This window comes from Xiphophorus couchianus, chromosome 5 (genome assembly GCF_001444195.1).
Source record: "Xiphophorus couchianus chromosome 5, X_couchianus-1.0, whole genome shotgun sequence".
Lineage (NCBI taxonomy): Eukaryota > Metazoa > Chordata > Actinopteri > Cyprinodontiformes > Poeciliidae > Xiphophorus > Xiphophorus couchianus.
This window is the reverse complement of record NC_040232.1, coordinates 16,150,087-16,169,941: the sequence shown is the minus strand read 5'-3', so window position 1 is coordinate 16,169,941 and position 19,855 is coordinate 16,150,087. Positions and strand designations below refer to the sequence as shown.

General features: G+C 37.1%; 3 protein-coding genes and 1 non-coding gene across 7 annotated transcripts; 1 reads left to right on the top strand and 3 right to left on the bottom strand.

Moving 5' to 3' along the window:
* Positions 1-865: 865 nt before the first annotated feature.
* On the bottom strand, positions 866-10,997 carry dnaja1 (DnaJ heat shock protein family (Hsp40) member A1). Its single transcript, XM_028017101.1, has 9 exons — positions 10,868-10,997; positions 9,212-9,363; positions 8,913-9,105; positions 7,589-7,693; positions 6,136-6,363; positions 5,930-6,044; positions 5,596-5,711; positions 3,705-3,805; positions 866-2,491 (listed from the first exon to the last, which is right to left on the bottom strand). Exons 2-9 carry the CDS (start codon positions 9,341-9,343, stop codon positions 2,258-2,260), a joined length of 1,224 nt encoding a protein of 407 aa, XP_027872902.1. The 5' UTR covers positions 9,344-9,363; positions 10,868-10,997; the 3' UTR covers positions 866-2,257.
* A 19-nt stretch (positions 10,998-11,016) lies between these two features.
* Positions 11,017-13,774, top strand: aptx (aprataxin). 3 transcript variants are annotated; one of them, XM_028017107.1, is made up of 7 exons: positions 11,028-11,189; positions 11,816-11,862; positions 11,979-12,227; positions 12,377-12,436; positions 12,531-12,757; positions 13,129-13,232; positions 13,339-13,774. In XM_028017107.1, exons 1-7 carry the CDS (start codon positions 11,060-11,062, stop codon positions 13,491-13,493), a joined length of 972 nt encoding a protein of 323 aa, XP_027872908.1. In that variant the 5' UTR covers positions 11,028-11,059; the 3' UTR covers positions 13,494-13,774. The 3 variants fall into 3 exon arrangements, with proteins under 3 accessions (XP_027872909.1, XP_027872908.1, XP_027872907.1); XM_028017106.1 differs by having other exon boundaries at positions 11,979-12,257; XM_028017108.1 differs by lacking the exon at positions 11,816-11,862 and having other exon boundaries at positions 11,017-11,189; positions 12,096-12,257.
* An 867-nt stretch (positions 13,775-14,641) lies between these two features.
* trnai-aau (transfer RNA isoleucine (anticodon AAU)) lies at positions 14,642-14,715 on the bottom strand. The gene has a single exon. It is a non-coding gene; the product is annotated as a tRNA-Ile (tRNA).
* Positions 14,716-15,169: 454 nt separating this feature from the next.
* On the bottom strand, positions 15,170-19,587 carry scpp1 (secretory calcium-binding phosphoprotein 1). 2 transcript variants are annotated; one of them, XM_028017110.1, is made up of 9 exons: positions 19,335-19,587; positions 18,894-18,948; positions 18,628-18,672; positions 17,395-17,448; positions 17,271-17,297; positions 17,104-17,145; positions 16,293-16,334; positions 16,151-16,210; positions 15,170-16,060 (listed from the first exon to the last, which is right to left on the bottom strand). In XM_028017110.1, the coding sequence occupies exons 2-9, from the start codon at positions 18,945-18,947 to the stop codon at positions 15,545-15,547; spliced, it is 840 nt and encodes a 279-aa protein (XP_027872911.1). In that variant the 5' UTR covers position 18,948; positions 19,335-19,587; the 3' UTR covers positions 15,170-15,544. The 2 variants fall into 2 exon arrangements, with proteins under 2 accessions (XP_027872911.1, XP_027872910.1); XM_028017109.1 differs by having other exon boundaries at positions 15,170-16,063; positions 19,335-19,583.
* Between the last annotated feature and the right edge of the window lie 268 nt (positions 19,588-19,855).

The following is a 19,855-nucleotide window of genomic DNA, read 5'->3' as shown; positions in this document are numbered from 1 at the left end:
ACAAGCTATTATTGATACCAACAGCTTGCCATACGGGAGAATCAGCGTTGAGTCAGAATAAATATTGAGCGAATGTGAGATGTAACACAGCCTTTAAACACACACACACACCATAAATAGTTGATTCACAACGATGTGCTCACATTAACCTCACTGCGTGCCCAGGTGGGGGCGCAAATATAACACCATAGAAAGGAACAAGCAAACAAAGCCACTTCTTTAGGCATCCATGTCAGCAGGGGGAGCCAATGCGCACTTGAAGCCTCACATAGAATATACTTTTTATTGAATTATCTTGGATTTAAATTAAAATTGCCGACAGTTCCTAAATGCTTATTTCTGTCAAAAACCTTTGTGCATTTTTGGTTAACATTTGTTAGCTGCTTCCCAGCATCAAGCTGCTAAAAAGTTTCTTCAAATCCGTAAAAGTTCCCCGTCATTCATTTTCTAGTTTGTCCTTTTAATGAGATGGCTGTAAGGAGTGTAGACTAACTGTGCACATCCCTTCCCCCACCTGTTGCTAGCTTGATGAAAGGAGCCCATCACACTTTTTCTCAACAAAGAAGAAAGATTTCTTGATGGTAAAAGTGTGTTGTGGAAACCAGAGGAGCAGAATCCATCACTCTTGTCCAAGATAGCTCATGTGGTAATGAATGTACAGTAATATTTTAGTAGCAGAAGGCAGCTTTTATATCTTAACTGAAATTAATTTGATGTTATACATTTTAATGTTTGTGTTAATATCATGAGTCTTTGAAATTCAAACTCAAAGTTGTACATTGAAAATCTCACACCAGCTTGTTACCATTGTGAACTTTTGCCCAGCACTACAGCGTGACTAAAGTTTCCCAGATATCATCGCAGATCAGACCCCAAAATGATATTTATTAACAAAACATGATCACAAACATTCTTGGTCCAAACATCGATTAAGTTAAAATTAAAACTCGAGTTAACTTATCTCAGTTTTACCTTCTCAGACTTTCAGAAACAGACCTGCTGTCAGAAGCAGATCTCTTGAAGGTGCCCGAACAGAACGGTCATACAATATTCAGGGAAAAGATCATCACTTAAACTAACTGCATAATCAAGTTACTTCAAGTTGAGTTATGATAAGGCGTTGAAACAGACACACACACTTCAAACTCCCCCATCTTAAATCCCTCCCTAGATCTGACCAGGTTGCACAAGAATAAGACACAATTATCAACTTCGGTACCAACATCAAAACATCAAAATATGCAACGTTCTACTTTGACTTTTCATCTCAGTTCCACATGTGAATGCAATATTTTCTTCTGATTTCAAGACCATGCAATTACAGAGAGGATTCTGGTACTGGTTAATCTTTCTTTGACAATGTAGGTACAACAGGCACTTTATACCCATGTTTTTTTTGTTTGTTTTTTTTTTAAGAACTGTTTTAACAAATATTACCAGCATGAACATAAATTACCATTACCAATTTATCTTCAAATTGTCCAGAAAACAGTTGCTTTCAAGGAACTGGAAGGTTTTAAACATCTGCAAATTGTTTTCTTTCGTAAAATAATTTCACATAGAAAACAGTCCGATATCCAACCCAAGACAGTAATTGAACCCAGAAGAGGTAAAATACTAAAGTTAAATATTAGTTTGAAATATCTACAATTTAGTGGCTTGAACCTAAAACAGTACTGCTCCCTTTCTTCAAACTCACATCTTCCAGTCATATTTTTAAGATTGTTTAGAAATGTTTTAAAATAGCCCTTTAAAGGGTAAACCAGCAAAAAAAAAAAAAAGTATCAAGTATCAACATAAATCTGCCTTGTCCTCCATCTGAACTTTGGGTCCTCAAAAACAATTAACAGAGTCATTAACGAGCTGTTCACGACCACAGATTAAGCAACACCACAATAAAAAAAAATAAAAAAATTTAAATGAATGTTGGCATCGGTTTTAGTGTAAATGCAAGTAGAGTTTTTCTTTTCTTTTAAAGACACTGTGATACCAGCCCTCATGTTTAACCACAGTGCTACAGAAAAAAAAAGAAGAAAGAATTGAAATATGGACCCATAAGGAATGAGCAGTCCAACATCGAGTCCAAAACCAATTAGGTGAAAAAAAAAGAAGAGTGAGCCAGGACTCTTAAGACTGAGCTAGAGGGGAATTTCAAACTAAGACAGAGTTACCGGATGAAAAGGTGCACAAACTTTCAACAAGGTGCATTGCATCAGAAATGGGGGATTTTGGAAAAGGCAGAGTCTCAAGCTGGGGTTTAAGACGTGTGGCACTGAACGCCCCCGGTGCTGGCGTAGTCGTCCTCGTCCATGTAGTAGTACTGATGTCTGTGTCTTCTTCTGCTCTCCAAGTCACAGTCCTCCAGGTCAGCGTAGATGTAGAGGTCCTCGTCCATGCTGTCCGTCTGCTCTGTGTCTATCTTTCCGGGGAGGTAACGCTCGAGCTCCTTCAGCTTGTGCTTGGGGAGGAAATTGGCTGGTGGGAACACCACCTAGTGGACATAAGCAGAGCACTGACTCAGGGAGGCTGTATACACACACTTTCTGTAATTGTTGTTTTAAGAACCTTCAAAAAACAAAAACAAAACATTTTTCCCTTCTACATTGCAATTATGCTCTACTTTGCTCCTGTCTGTCACATAAAATCCCGTACGACTCAAACAGGAATTACTGTAGATATTTCCTCAGATGTGTCATTTTCACATGAATAAAATCCTAATTTATTCTTGACCAGTCTATAGTGAAAAGATGCAATGATTATGCAAACAGGGTAGTTCAAAACAGGGATATTATTAACTACTGCAGCTGTTTTTCTGTGCTCAAGATCTTAGTATTGATTTAATTCACAAGTTGAGCCTCTCCTACCTTAGCGGCGATGGTAATGCTAACTAAAGCTAGCATGACATAATCTGTAGGCCTGTCACAATAACTAATGTTAAAAGTTATTGTGATAAATGGTAACATTATTTTGAGATCATTTTTAAATAATATAATAGCATAATGCTAGTATTCTCTCTAAAAGAGAAATAAACTTTAATTTCAAACAAACATTTAATGCTGGAACTGGAAGAAAAATTAAATATCCAAAATACATAAAACAATTTAAACAACAAATAAAGTGATACTGAAGTCTCTGTCAAAAACAACATTTTTATTCAAGAAGAGTGGCTAGTTGACACCAAAGCACCAGACGTAAGCCTTGCCTCATCCAGTCATTGGTAGAAAGAGACAAACAAGAAAAAAAACCCCAAATGGAACATTTCTATGCGAATGAAAATGACGAAGGTTGTTTTAATTTACTAGGATATTAATTGATATATTGCTTTTTGTAACAGCAATAACCGCAGACAGTTGTTAAAAATATTGCCGAGGCTTGAACATTGTGATCTGTCCCAGTTTGGTGAAGCCAATGAGTTTCTAATCCTACAGGGAGAATGAACACGTGAAGCTCTGTCCAAAGATTTTAAACAAGAACAACTAAAATAACATATTTACATGATTATATGAACATAATACATCTAACTAATGATTGTGGGGAATGACTAACCATTACTGTTAATATCTAACTAATATCTATGTTAGTTAGATATTAAGCCCTTTTTTTACTGCCTGATGCTCTGGAAGAGCTGTGTCAGTCTGCTGTCAAGGAGCAGGAAGGATTAGTCTGCTTTTATTGAAGTGAAAATAAAATCCTACAGCTCTTACCGAAAAGTGAATAATAAGACGTCCCTTCTCAAAAGGTCTGCGATACATAGGCATCCCCTCGCTGAGGACACACTTGGTGTCTCCAGGCCTGATTAGTTCCCCTGTAGTTGGAAACAGAAGGAGATTGGCTATAGCAAACTTGACAGGATATTCCATCAAGAGTCTTTAATAAAACTCAGAAACAATAAATACGTTTCTGCTGCTCTACTACAGAAGATCAGGGCCTCATGCACAAAGCGTGCGTGCAAGCGCACAAAAAATGTGCGGCGCCATATTTTACGCACCAGTTGGCATGTGTAAAAATGAACTTTGGGTCAAAGTGTGCGTAAATATAAGCGCACACTTTCGCTGGCATGAAAATGTGCGGCAGCCACGCAAACCTTTTCTGTGGACAATATCAAACTACGAAGTGTCAAAACTCACCTAAATACACTGAATTCTGACTACATTCGGTGTTATTTAGACCAAGAAGCATCAAACCCGATATTTTTTATGATTTTAATATTTTATTGTTTAAACGTAAACGATGAAACTGAACCGCATTTATCCTCAGACAACATAACACGCACACAAAATAAAGAAAATAAAAATAAAAGGATGTGAAAACCTCACTCCAATGTAAATAGTACTTTTCCTCAGTTTTTGTCTCATAAAGATGTAACGCTTCGGTCCGTGCGCCGAAGCGCATGAAATACATCGATGGGGTAATTTCCTTCTCACTAAAAAAATAAAACGGGGTTGGATCAGCAGATTAACTCCAACCTGCTGATTAAAAATAATCAACAGGTCTGACTATTTTTAAGGTGATCAAGGTGTGTATGCAATCACACGTATATAAGTAGCTGCGCAAAGGTGAGCCGCGTAATTGTGGAGCGCTTTGGCTCTGATGGAGAACATGGCCAATGGAAGGATTCAGAGGGATCGTTTGTTCAGAGATCATATTGATCTGCTGAGAAATGTTGATGATGGTTTATGAGCGTCTAGATTGCACAGCATGATCATCCTGGATCTCTGAGCAAAACTTTAAGAAGAGCCGTGCGGTACCGGTACCGGCTGCAGTCATCCTTCAGTCGAGCCATTCCCGCTTTGTGAATGCGCCTTATGGACATAAAGCATCTTTATTCTGTAAATGTACAACTCATGCACATGATTCTACTATTTAGAATAAACGTCCACATTCCCCACTGTTCAAACAGGCATTTGCACGATCTTAATTTGGATTTTTTTTTTCTTTAAAATCTATTTTTATTTTTGTGAGGTGACATTATGTGCCCTCAAAGTACCTTTTAAATAAAATATATTATTCTTATTGTTATAAATACTTATACTGCTTCAAGATGGCGGCGCGCATAGACGCAGCGGCTTTGTGCTCACCAATTTTTTTATCTCAATCTCGTTGTAATCTGTTGATGACAATGACAAATAAATCTTATCTTAAACAAGGACGTTGCCATGGTTATTGCTTAACGTGGTAGCAGACTTCCGGGTATTTATACTAATTTACATATGTATTTATGGAGGCGACAGAGCGGGCCAGCAGCTGCGCTCCATTTCCCGCAAATTAGGATTTATAAAGGAAAGGTGCGCGGCCACGTGTGTGCACACGGCTTAATGCATCCGATTTTTTTTGTGCGCTGCACTTTTCTAATTTTTTCCGTTCGCCATGTTTTAGTGTGAAAACTGCACACACCTTATGCATGAGGCCCCAGGTGATTCACAGCTATTTCCATGTAAATCCAGTCCAGTCTTGAATACTTTACAAACTCCCACAGGTTGATCAACTTAAACCCTTTAGAAACAACTAAATAAATTGCATTTTCAATTATTAAACCAGATCGTCATGTGAGATCCGAGAAATCCAGGTTGCTGTGTGTTTGATGGGTACATTTACCTGGATGAGACGTAACGAGGAGAGTCCTGCTGTCCAGTGTTTGAACCGGCCTCTTAAAACCACACAAAGCCTCAACCAGCTGTAACTCCATCGACATGAGCAGGTCTTCTCCTCTCCTGAGGACAGAAACAACTTTAGCAACTAAGGTCATTTCATTTTGACGTTTCTGAGCAGACAACACATTAAAAGACAAAATAACATGTTACTATTCCTGTCTCACTTATGTAGTTTTCAAATTTTGTACACATATTGTTGTAACGCCTTATAATGTAAACCTTGCTAAACTAACCTACAATGTCCAGAAAAACATGTCTTTTCCTATTTTGTTTTGTACCTGGTGAAAAGTGCATGTTCTTGCTGGTCGAGGACGATTATGATATCACCTGGTTCCAGCCCTGGCTCCTGGTCCCCTTCACCATGAAAAACTATTTTCTGCCCATCTTTCATTCCTGTGGAAAAACATCAGCTCACGAGTTCAACTGTCGGCCTCAGCAACTTTACAGCACTTTTTGGTTTTTAAACAGACTCATTAAGTCACACCTTTGTCAACGTGAACCTCCAGAATCTTTTTCTGTCGCATGATCTTGCGTCCTGCGCATGTTTTGCAGCGGTCCTTCTGGCTGACTCTCTGTCCTTGTCCCTGACAGTTGTGGCACACAGTGGAAACCTGCTGCACCATACCTGGGAGCAACTGATGCATGCGTACCTGCACACCCGTGCCATGGCAGGACATGCACATCTGTGCAGCTCCTTTACGACTTCCACGACCTGCCATGGAGGAAAAGGAAAAACTAAAAAATAAATCATCAGCACTGTGGAAAAATATAGAATACAAGCACATTCTTGACATGGGATAGGAGTGGCATTTAAATAATCATGTATTTAAATGGATTTTGTGGGAATCTATGTGATGTACCAACATATATTAGCACATAAGTGTGAAGTAGAATTGAATCGTTTTCAACATTTTATTACAAGCAGCTCAGGAATTAAAAACAAGCAAGAAAGACATTTTGTCACCAGCTTAAAAGGTTGTTGCCATACTAATTGAATTCAACATTTTGAACCTGTTCCAACAAAGAACCTTTTAAATAATTACTTGGTTTGACATGCGAGTCAGTTAACAGTTAACTTCCATCATTCCAGAAGCACACTGGCCACCGAGGAGCTGGAGGAGGCCTCAACCTTTTCCTCAGATAACGACTCCTTTGTGTGTTTTAATGATTTGCCTGCTGAAAACATCCCTGCTTTTTGATGTTTTCACAGATTCTCTGCCAAAGGTAAACCTTAGAGACATGGTGGAAACTAAAGGTCATTCTGCATCAGAGTGATGACACAACTGTAGATGAAATATGGCTATTAACCTCAAACGCACACAATATTTCATGAGCTTGTGAGTTATAGCAGACGGAGAATCTGAAAAGGGCAGTTTGTGAAGGCGACTGTGTGAATGCTGATCCGCCGCAGCATCAGAAAAAGGCTTTCAGCACCACATCTAGCTTTTATATTAAACTTGAGCTACTAAGGATTTTCTTTTTGTTATTAAACATCGATACCTAAATGTTATTTGCTCTGCTGGGTAAGTTATGCTCATGACATCCACTAAGAATTACGAAATGATTTTTGGTGACAACACAATGTTGGTCTTATGAGATTGGGAAAAATGTTTAAGCATTAAATCACTATTTTTGACCCAAGACAAAATAAAAAAATCTAACTTCTAATTCCTAACTTCTTTAATCTTCATAAAATAGTACTTTTAACATTATAGAAGAAAGGTGTTTTATCTTGATTGAGGGATTTGGAGTCTTACCGTAAAAATTTTAAGTTCATGCCACAAGTGGAATAGTGGATTAGTTTTTGTCAATAATAATGACTGCTTTAGTTTTTGACAGTAAACAAACACCATCATTCAATGAATAATACAAACTACTTTGTGTATAATAAGAATATTTTTGCAAACCTCAGGACTTAAAACTGCAGAAGTGTTTACCTTCACATCTCTCACAGATGCAGTTCTTCTGTACAGAAAGTTTTCTTGTTGCTCCGTTGTAAAGATCTTCCAAGGTCACAGTGATTTGATGAACTATATTCTTTCCTGTGGTGAAATAAAACACATCACTGTAAAACATTTCACAGGCTTTGGGTATAAGATTCACAACAATTATGCACCTTAATATCTACATAAAAAGGCTTAATTTTGGGCAATAACTTGGAAAATATTTTAGACAACTTACATACATCATCTAAAGATCTGTCACCAACCTTTGATTACTATCTGTTATTTATTGTGTGCAAAATCCACTTTGTTCTTCAATTTTCTAGGGTCAGTTCACTAGACTGATATGTTGTAAGAAAACCCATCAAAATTCTTACATGATTCTGTTGAGCGAAGCTTCACAAAATATTTTATAGTGATGGTGTGTTGTATACTATTACCAGGGTCTCTACGCATCTTTATTATTCTAAACTTTCCAGACTCAAATTTACAGCATTCTCGATCAATTTTCAGCCCATTTTAATTGTATAAATACGAACATTTAGTACAAATATACAGAAGCTATTTCAACAGTGGTTTGGTTTTATGCATATAAAATGCAACCACCAAGAAAAACTCAATGCATAAGTAAGTGGAAGGGAAAAAAAAAAAAACGAGAGCAAGGAACAACCTTTCTTCGTGTTTTTTCTAATTTATCTTCCAAGATTCAGCCAACATCATGTTTTTCTACCAAACATCTATTTGTGAATGAATCCACTATTGCTTCCCAGTATAGTGAAAACCGATGACTTGCGTAGCACCATCTTATTTTCATGACAATACATCTTGAGAGGGGCAATACAATGCCAGACGGAACACTTCAGAAAATATAGCTCCTGTTTCTCAACATGAAAAAGCAGCACATTCAAACATCTGACAAGTTCATCACTCGTCTTTCTTAATGTTCAGAAGGAAGAAAATATGACAGGTTTGGGAATTACTAAAAGCTAAAAATAAATCCTACAAGAAACTTTTTGAAGGCAACAGTGGCACTAACCTTCCTGCTCTGTCCTCTAGTGGCAAATGTTATGAACTACATTACACAAGAATCCTATTGTTTGCCCAATTCTGCATACCACTGTATATATCAGCACCAACCACCTTTATCTGGCAGATAAATTAACTTTTTTTATTTGTACTGTTCATTATTATACAATATTTGACATTATTTTCCTTTCTCTTAATAGAAATTCTGATGTGTATTATTTAGAAATACTACGCAGCATTCACTTCATGTCTTCAGGAGCCACTGTGAGTTTTTCCAAACATTTGCTCTCACCTTTTCGTTCTCTGTGCATTCGACTACCTCCACCAAAAAATAGGTCAAAGATATCCATGGGTGATGTGAAACCACCGCCACCACTGCCGCCGCCTGTTCCTCCTTCTTTTATAGCCTTTTCACCTCCACGGTCATACACCTCTCTCTTCTTGGCATCAGACAGAACCTCGTATGCCTGCGAGATCTGTTTGAACTTCAGGGGGAAAAAAAATTACAAAAAAAAAAAAAAAAAAAAAAAACAAGATTAAAAAACCACCACAACTGCTGTGGTTATTGATAACAACATCAAGGGGACAAACCTTTTCCCCTTCAGTAGGGTTTTTGTCAGGGTGATACTTCAAGGCTAATTTGCGATAGGCTTTTTTAAGTTCATCTGGAGTTGCATTGGGTTTCACACCAAGTGTGTCATAAAAGCCTGTTTCTTTCACCATCGTTGCCTCTTTCAGATGATCTTAAGAAACGGAAAAAGAGAAAAAAAAAAACATAAGTGTCAAGAATCATATCTTGAAGTACCCAATGAAATTAACTTAGTCTGTCAGTGCATAGCAACATCAAAGTATAAATTTTAAGAGAATTTCAAAAGACAAATTTTGGTAAAAATTAAATTCTCGTAGTTTAAATTGAGTGTTTCTCTTCAGAACCTAACAAATCCAACTCTTCCAGCTCAGACAAAATACCCACATACAACAGGCAATCCAGTACACACAGCACCATCTCCTGTTCCAAGTGTTTTAAACGCTAGTAAACTCCACAGGGAGTGAAACAATGTGGGGCTTTTTTGGACACAACTTGCTATGAACATTTGAACTCTTGTCAGAAACTTCAACTGTTGTGTGAAATGACCAAGTTTAAGCCTTTAAACACATGCTTTCCCCCTTTTATTCCAGTAGCTAAATCTCATGAGTACAGTTACACTGACACAAAACTGTTACCCCCAACAATCTCCTTAACATTTCAGGGAAGCATTGTTTTGTTTACATTTTTAAGTTGATGACATGAACCATCATATTATATGAACTAATATTTAATAAGTATTGGTTATTTCAAAGCCATACCTCAATGACAACATACTGAAGAAAAGCAACTTGTTTTACCTGGCAAAATTTTCTCTGCCACTTTAACTGGGGAAGAAAAAAAAAATCGTACTTCATGGTAAGGAATGTGAAAGCTTGGGCTAAATAAAAGGACAGTTATTCTAAAAATAACTGAAATCACCTAAAAATCAACCCATTCATGCAAGTTTGTAGAAAAATCATATAACAGTACATAAGAAAGTTAGAAATTAAGCCTTTTTTGGTAATGTTTCAGGGAATTTTAGACTTAAAATGCTGTAACTTAACGTTTGCATAATTGAAGTCCTCCTTAGGTTTTTTTTTTCTTTTACAACACAACGCAAATAATTTCCACAACAGATTGATTTCCTTTTTGTATTTTGGCAAGCGTTTGTTTATGACAAGATTCATTCATGAATGATTTGGTAGTTATTGGTCGTCGTATTCATAAATCAACAAACGTTACACGTTTCGCGTTAAGCGATTTATAAAATGTGCCAAACTGATCTCTAGTCGTTAGGTTGAATCTGGGTGCCAATTAAGGCTTAAGTTTCGATTCATAATAACAACATTGGTGAAACTAGTTTTGAGTATTTCCTAGATATAATATAGCTGGGGTTGGGGTTTTTTTTTAGAAGAAAGATTCCTGGGCAATTGCAAGTGTTTTTCTACGATTGTATATGATTTAATGTGCCTGAGTATTAACCTTCCACACAATCGCAGGTTAAACCGCTGGTTGGATCGGCACATAAACTGAAACTGATGAGGCCCTTCGTAGCTAATTTAGCTACTTGACCAGGTCAAATCTAAACTGCTAGCTAGTATACCCATCTGGCCTTTGACCACGCTAAGCACAGCTGACAGTGACAGAAATAAAACGTGCGATAATAACTGTTTTCCGACCTTAAATGAAGACAACAAGCGGCAGCCTCACAGAAAGCCTTTCTTCCAGAATCTTCTGACCCGCGTGCCAGGCGAAAACACACCAGCCCAGTTCACGTTATAATCTCGCGAGACGTTAGCCCAGTCATCACCAAGCGGGAACTGCAACTTATATCTTGCTAATGGTAAAAAAAAGATTTAAAAAATGATAAAATGCCTATTTGCTGGCTTGTCAGTGAAGAAGGTACCCATAAACCAATCCCGTTACCTCATTTACGTGCGGTTGTTGTTGGGCGAGGCCCAGAAACGACAATTAAAGACAAGAAATGCTCTCGGCAGCAAGGTACCCAACACCAGTTTGTATGCTAGCATCTGTGTGCTATATTGCTTAGAATGCTACTTACTCGATAAACATGTTGGTGCAAAAGTAGCAACGATCACTGCCAGGTTTTTGGGTCAGTAATAAAATCCTATAACAGCATAGTGGGTAACAGGTAAAGTAGGAAATTTTGGGGTGGTAAATATTTTAAGAAAATGTTTTTTTCTTTATTTATGTTTATTGGCTCTCATGCATTTCACCTGTTAAGGTGGAAAGACTTGTCTTTTTAGGGAGGAGTGTGACTCTTTTAGGGATTGTGTTGCTGTATTTATAGTTTGGTTCTATCAGGGGTCATAATCGCTAATAACTTTAAACAGCTTTTTGCTGGAGTTGGAGTCACATAACCATATTTCATTAAAGTGGACGGAATTGGGTTAGACATAATCTCCCACCGTTAAGGTGGGTTTTAAATGTGCTATAGAAAATGACTCCTTTGTGTATCTTTGAAGTCAAGTATAAAATGTATAAAATGTGAATGGGGAAAATGTCCAGCACCTATATAATATTTTGTGAAGGTATAGTGATAATAATGTAGAGACACATTCTCTAATTGAGCTTTACCTAAATGACCGCTATCCCTTCCTTCCCAGTTGAACTGAAAGCTGAGTGCAACAAAGGTTATGTCAAAGTTAAACAGGTAAGACTGCAAAATTTTGATTCATCACGTTTGCTGAAACATTTTTTGGATTAAAATTCCTTTACTGCTTATGAACTAATTCTTACTTTCACAATTTTGTTTTTTCTTTTTTAAAGCTGGGCTTAAACCCCACCTCAGTAGACCTTGTGGTGGTGGGGAAAGGCAATGAGGTCAGAATAAAACCTGGACAGAAGCTCCATGTTGTTAATCAGCTTTACCCGTACACCATACAGTTCAAAGAAGATCTCTCTGGGCACCACAGCAGCATCAAAAGTCCAAGAGATCAAACATTGGAGAACAGTGATGGCCAGAAAAATGTTCAGACTCTAAAAGCTCCTAAGCAGAACACAAATGGCTCTCCATCAGTACGTCATGCAGAAAACACAAAAACAAATGTGAGGAAAAATATGTCCTTGTGCTTAAGATGTTGCTTTTATTATTTTGATTGTGTTGCAGTCTGTTGAACATGTAACAAGATTAAATTTAAAAAATTTTGATTCCTCATCTGTTGTAGGAAAATGTCAGACATTGGAGCCAAGGTCTGAAAACTTCAATGCAAGATCCTCAGATGCAGGTCGGTACCTTAAAAAAAAAATGATGTAAAACCTCGGTCATGCTTTCCCACAGCCTAATTTGTACCCTGAAGTGAAACTTTCTCTGCTTTTCAGGTTTACAAGGATGATAAGGTTGTTGTGATTACAGACAAATACCCCAAAGCTCGCTACCACTGGTTAGTCCTTCCATGGCAGTCGATTCCCAGCCTGAAGGCTTTACGTGGAGAGCACTGTGATCTTCTGAAACACATGCAGCAGGTTGCTGACCGCATGATCCAGCAGTGCCCAGATTCCAGCACACTTCGGTTCCGGTCAGGTTACCACGCTATCCCAAGTATGAGGTAAGCAAAGGCTGTGTTATTACTCCTGTTACCTAGCAATGTGACTGCTGTTGGTAAAAACCTGAACAGCTAATGACTGTTTTTTTCAGTCATTAGCTGTTTATTTACATGATATTGGCTTCATATTTTCAGATAAACTTGTAAAGTCTACTGGAATACAACATGTCTCTCGGCCTTTACAAACAGTGTTCTGTTTCTACACTTACATTTTTGAAATCTTTAAATGTCTTTTTAGTTTATTATATCAGGAAAATATACATTTCATGTTGGTCATAAACTTCACCAACATGTTCATGTTCACAAAAGATATTTATGTTAATGCCGGATCTGATCGAACAGATAAAGAAATGCTTATTTACTTTCTTTTACAGTCACATCCACCTCCATGTGATCAGCCAGGACTTTGACTCTCCTTGCTTGAAGAACAAGAAGCACTGGAACTCTTTTACAACGGAGTATTTCATTGATTCTGATGGTGGGAATACATTTATGTCTGTTACCATTTTATGCATATTTCACTGTATTTAATAGCTTAACTACAGTATTTGAAAGAATGCATACTCTATTTTTCCCCCCAACAGATGTTATTCAGATGCTTGAGACATGTGGAAAAGTCACTGTTAAAGAAGGTTCCAGTGAATTGTTGAAACTACCTCTCCGCTGCCATGTGTGCCACAAAGAGTTTCCTACAATACCTTCTCTGAAGGAACACTTGAAATCTCACTTTCCCAGATAATTATGTGACCTTAACATAGAAGTAAACACATGTTTAATGGTGTTTAGTGTATTTTTCTAAAATGTTGTTTTGCATTAAGTGTTGTAATTATGCAAGTTGAAAACTTGTCACTTGTTTTGTACATTTTTGAAAATGTACAAAAAAATATGCTTGTCTAGAGTGCATTGGTCAGTCCTAAGTCAAATGTTGATCCACTCTAACTTTATTTTTGTTTGTACACTTCATTTTCAGATAGGTTTAGTTCTTCATTCTGATGCAATAAACGTTTTCTAGAGACTTTATACACTTTTCTTCAACTCCTGTATTATGTTCTGAAAGAAAACAGTTTTATGCCATCCTTAAGGAAGAAGTTCTGACCGTTTGAAATGCTTTAGGTCTATAGATAACTTGCTGTTTTTCACAGTGAAAATCTAAAAAAGTATTTGTATTACTTCAGATATGCTGTGCTTTAAAAATTACATTTATAGTTGTCAGATAATACTAGAACTATTAAGAGGTGCTTTATTAATATTCAGAATGTATACAAATGCATACAAATTCATTACAATTTGGCCTTACATCACTTATTTACTTTGCAACCATCACAGAAATTGAGTGATTTCCAATTTGACAATACTTATTTACCAAGTTTAATCAAATAAGATAATTTAGCCTTAACTGCAAGTAATGATCACATGCTGGAGCTTTATTGTTCTTACTATTATGACAACTAATGATTCTATCTTTCTCTATGTGCTTAATCCTGTTTTGGGGGTGCTGTATATCGAAGTGCGTTTTTAACCCCAGACAACTACTCGATTGGAGAGTGAACAGAACCTTGCTAAAAAATATAACTGAATCAAGAAGTAAAAATAATACCATCCTTAAACTTGTATTTATATACATAATTCTTGCAATATCATTCTAAACTTAGGACTTAGTTGAACAAGACAGATACTGTACTGTACATTCCCGTTCTAAAGGGAAACAGAATAGACAGGCCGTTGTCGCCCTCTAGTGGTAACATTTCCAAACAGCAATTTCAGGGGAAAAATGGTACAGACCGTAGCCAAAAGTTTCTGAAGTTAATGCTACCATTGCGTCACTCTGTGTAAATTCAAATTAAATAAACGAGAAACCGCATTTTAAAAGGAGGGAAAAGTTAAAGATGGCCCGTACGGGGATCGAACCCGCGACCTTGGCGTTATTAGCACCACGCTCTAACCAACTGAGCTAACCGGCCATATTATGGGGTAGTCAACTATATGTTTAAATAGCTGAATGTTGTGGTGGACAGATTTTTAGGCTGTAACAGATGTGGGGCTGGGCTGAAGGTTCACCTTACAGCAGGACTACAGCCCTAAAACATTCTTGAAACTAACTTGATTGCGGTGGAGCTAAGGGCAAATGGATGTCACACTTTTCAGATTGTCTTTAAGACAAATACAAATGATATACCTGTATCTCATTTCATTTTGCTTCAAAATTATCCATTGATATGTGTTGCCTAGTGACGTATATTTTGATTCAGATAAATGAAAGTTTGTAGTGAAAAATTTCAAGGGATTTCAAAACTTTTGCAATGAACTCCATATTTATCTTTTTATACTGCCACATGAAAGCTTCATCACAAAGCGTAGCACACATTTTTCCTCTAGTAATCATTGTTTTGCGCGTAAATAAGTGAAAACAGTACAGTATGTTCCTAAAGAATTTATTAGACAAAAACATTGTAGCATATTTACTGAATGTCTTGACTGATGGACAAAAAAAGATCTCTATTTCAATAAATGCAAGATCCTGCGTACTGATACATTGTCTCTGTGTAATAGTGCAGGTCTAATTGCCAGCACAACAGTCCTGAATACAATGGTTATATTAATTTTATTTCTCACATGTTATCAAAGCAAAATATATGTGTAGGCTATATTACCACAGTAATTTTTTACACTTAGTGAATCAGCGGCAGGTCGCATTATGGCAGAATCAATGTTCAGAGTTGAACACTCGTTAGTCTTTTAACTGGTCATTAAGTAAAACTCTGATATGACAAACATAAAGGTTGGATTTCATCATCTCCTAAGGCTCAGTTCCCTGTCATCCTCGTCTGGCACCAGCAGATGCTCACTCGGTGAATGAGCATCATCCCCTATACTCTGCAGAAAGTACTCCTCACTTTCACAGCTCTGCGTACTATTCACACAGTTTTTGGCCCTGACTTGTTCCAGTTCGGCGCTGTCACTGGCATTACTGTCTTCTGTGCTCTTGCTTTCAGTGCTGCTATCGTTGCTGTCGCTTGTCTCCTGGCTCTCCTGGCTTTCACTGCTGCTGCTGTCAGTGCTGTCGCTTGAAGCAGCTGAAACATCGCTGCTGTCACTGGCGTCTGCGCTGTCGCTGGTGGTGTCGCTGCCGTCGGTGGACTTTTCCAACAGAGGTTGCTTGGTGCGGATCTGAACTTTCTTGGTGTGAGTTGGCTGTTTACCGCTCAGCTCGTTGTTCAGGAGTCCTGGGTGACCTGTGACCTCTGTGCTCGTGTTGTCTTCTCCACTTCCTTCTTTGATGACACTTGGAAACACTCTCACCCAACTCTGCTGCAGGGTTTAAAGGAAGCCCAGGTTTACATCGGTGCAATTATGGTTTAGTTTAAAATCAAGAACGCAAAATATGTTTTCTACAACCTTTCGAACAATCTCCTCACTGCCCATGCTGTTGTCTTTGGTTTCAGCCATGGAGTCCATCTGAGCAGAGATTATGAAATGTATGAGTAATTGACAGCTATGGAGAAGATTTAGTGGGCGACTATTTTTCTTTTTCTCTTACCCCATCACTCTCATCCGACTGACTGTCGCTCTCCTCTGACGTCTGTTTTTGAAGACAGTTTTAGGTAGTCAGCACAATGTTTTATAGTAATGCAGCAAAACTAACATTATATTTGTGTTTAATTTAGGCAAATGTTGTGTTTCTATGAATCACAGTGTCTTGCAAAAGTAATCCTTGAACTTCTTTATATTTTGTTACATTCAAAACTTCAATGTATCTTTTTTGGCTTTGATGTGATAGATTAACACAAAGTAGGACATAATTATCAAATGGAAGAAAAATTATTTAAGGAGTTTAATATCTTTGAAAACATTGCTATTCTTCTCTTTTGTCCCCTAGATTTTCATGCTCCTAGATAAAATTTTGTGCAACCAAACTGCCTTCATTATGCACTTAAATGGCACAGACCAGTGAGTAACTTACTCTCAGAGCTGTTTTGTGGAGGTTGTGGGTGTTGGTTAGCAGACATTAGAAAGCAAACCGTCTTATGCATGACAAGGAGTACACCAATAAATGAGGAATAAAGTTATGGAGAAATTTAAAGTTGGATGGTTCAATAGAAACACACACAATCAAGCCCTGCTTTTTATCTGTCTATCACATCATGTCAAAAAAAGAAAAAAAAAAACCCTGAAAAAATGTATGTTGTTTGAAATCTTTTGCGAGATTCTTTATATAGTTTCATTTGTTGTTTCTCTGGCTCATTTACCAAGATTTGAGGTTTGTACTTTTCTTTTAATTCTAGATGTATGAAACATAAACAACATTGAGGAAATTGATGACAGTGAATATGAATGATTGACCAACACACCTTGTCCTCTGAAGTGGATTCTACTGATTCAGATTCTGAACTCTGTTTACAAAAAGACACATTTATAGCACATCATTTCAAAATGTTTTAGAGTTATGTGGCATCAATTATCCAAAATACACTTTCTTCATGGATCAAGCTCATTTCTGGAATTCAAAATATCTCACCTGGTTGGAGGTGCTTTCCTCAGAGCTCTGTATCCCAAAGAGTAAAAACAGACAACCACATTTAACTAAAAATTGAGAATGTTTTTTTATGAACTTAAATATATATATATATATATATATTTACCTGAAGTTCTGATGTGTTATTTTCAGAAGACTCTAAATCTGACAAACTTTCAGTCTGGAAAAGAAAAAAAAAAGAAACCTTTATGAGCACACACCCCAGTAGTTTTAATTAGATTTAATTACACATCATGACTGTAATATCAACAACCAAAACATTCATTATAAACCTCCTTCTTGACAAGCTCAGGCTCAGGCAGAGCTATTGCTGCATAAATGTCTGGAGACAGATATGCATCCTTGCAAACAATATAATGTCAGCAGTGGGAATTGTCTTGAGGTCTGTACCACACCTATTGTTAGCCTTCCTGCTGACTCTGTTGAAGAAGCATTTTTATGCCCATTAAGATAAGTTGTTCACAGCACTGTTAACACACAATTCTGATTAAATGTGTGCATGAAAATGTATTCCTGCTTCAGGACACTTTTTCAGGCATTAAGTGTTTTTTTCTGGGACAGTTCTTGTGGAAAGTGGAAAAAGTACTTTTAGTATCACCCTGAACTTTGTAGGTGGAGCTTAATGACGGGAGGGTGCTGAGTATTTCATATTCAAGGTCTAATTTTGCAATGTTATATTTTCAGTCATCCCAAACTCATTTACCTTCATTTGAATTATTGGATACTCAAGATGTCAAATATTTCAGGACTTTATGTAAGCTACATATATTTACAAGGGAAACATTTTTAATTACTACCCAATCTTACATATTTTTATCTTAGGTTTCTGTAAATAGAAGTGCAAAATTCATGCCATTATTTTCTAAATAATAATGTGATATAAAGGATGTTTAGAAAACATCCTTTATATCACACACACTCTGAATCAGTGCAACTCAGTTAAAACCTGAGTTTAATATTGGAGTATAATCTGCTTATACAGTTTTCTGCTGCTTTTATGTTCTGCCTCTCTTGATGCAGAGAGCGATTCTGATCATTCTCCTCAGCTCATTGACGGAGCATGAATAAAGGGTTTTAGCCTTTTTAGCAAAGAGTAACTGGTATTACTGCTGCTTTTCTTGCATTTAATAAGCTAAAGTTTGATTATTTTTATATCAGAAGCCACTTTGCCCCTAAGCGTAGTTTCTCCTAAATAGCAACTGTGCAAGCAGATACTTAGGAGGGATGATTCCACCTGCATTAACATTTACATTTAGTAGTAATAACAGTCAAGCATCTCTGGGGAGGTTGAGGGTTCAGGCTAATTAAGTTCAGGGAGAAGGGTGGAAATATTACTTACAGAGTTTGATTCAGACTCAGTTGATACCAAAATGTTGTGTAAAATCTGTAAAAAACAAAACAAAGAGGGACATCATCATACACTCAGGTATTCAGAAGGTTCCTGTTTTCTTATTGAGTAGATATCTCAGAATATCTCTTCTCTTATTTCAGTTTTCTTGACACAATATATTTTTTAAAAACTAAAAGCAAAACATTAAGTAAATGTTGTCAGAAATGTTTGCCTGTTTCAAGAGTTTTGATTTTTTAAATGAGTTTTATACTTACTGGGTTAGCAAAAGCTGCTCCAATAAGGCAAAATGTTATAATGATAAGCTTCATTCTGCAACAGAAGAACACAAATGTTAGTAATAAGTTAGTGTTTATCCCTGCAACCAATTCCCGCCAGTTCATTATGGAAGCCATTCCTGCATGCAAAAAAGATAGGTTCAGTTCCAATCCATTACATTTTAATTTACTGGCAAGCCTTAACATAGTAGATAAGAAATAATAAACTAACATCTTGAATCTGCAAATCTAAATGTGAGCTCAGCAGCATTGACTTTAAAACATGTTTGAGACAGAACCACGTCTGACCAACAAACAAATGCACAGATATCAGAAATGACCAGAAATAAATTATTTCTACTATTTAAAAAGAAAGCTGAATATTAAAGCACAAAGTCAAAAATAATGCCAGTAAATTGAAGATCAATTACATTTTTATACCTCAGATTGAGTCTGTGTAGGAGATTTCAGCAGCAATCCAGGTATAGTAAAGACGATGGCACTAAGTAAAATCCAATGCCTGTTCTGAGCTCCGTACCAAAGTTGGTAGTTGATGCACGATGTATGGAAATGCTACAACACTCCAAAACACCGCCGTATATATGAATCCTTAATTGGGCTCATTGCATCACTTCCTTCCGGGTCTCTCTCTCTCTCTGTGTGTGTAGCAGACACACAAAGGTGTATTTGTTCCAGAAAGTGAGCTGAAAACAAACTCAGACTGGCATGATGATGATGATGATGATTGCAGGGCCAAAGAAACACACATTCACTCTCATAAATTTCCTCCGCCCCCTCTCATGTCTAAAGCGAAATGTAATTTAGTCTACCAAACCATAGGTTTGTGGTCTGCAGGAAAAACAAACTCACCCACTGAGAGAAAAAGAGGGATAAGCAGCTCAGTGCAGCAAATGCTTGTTTCCGGTGAATTTTCCAACTGAAGCTTTGATTGTTTTGGCATA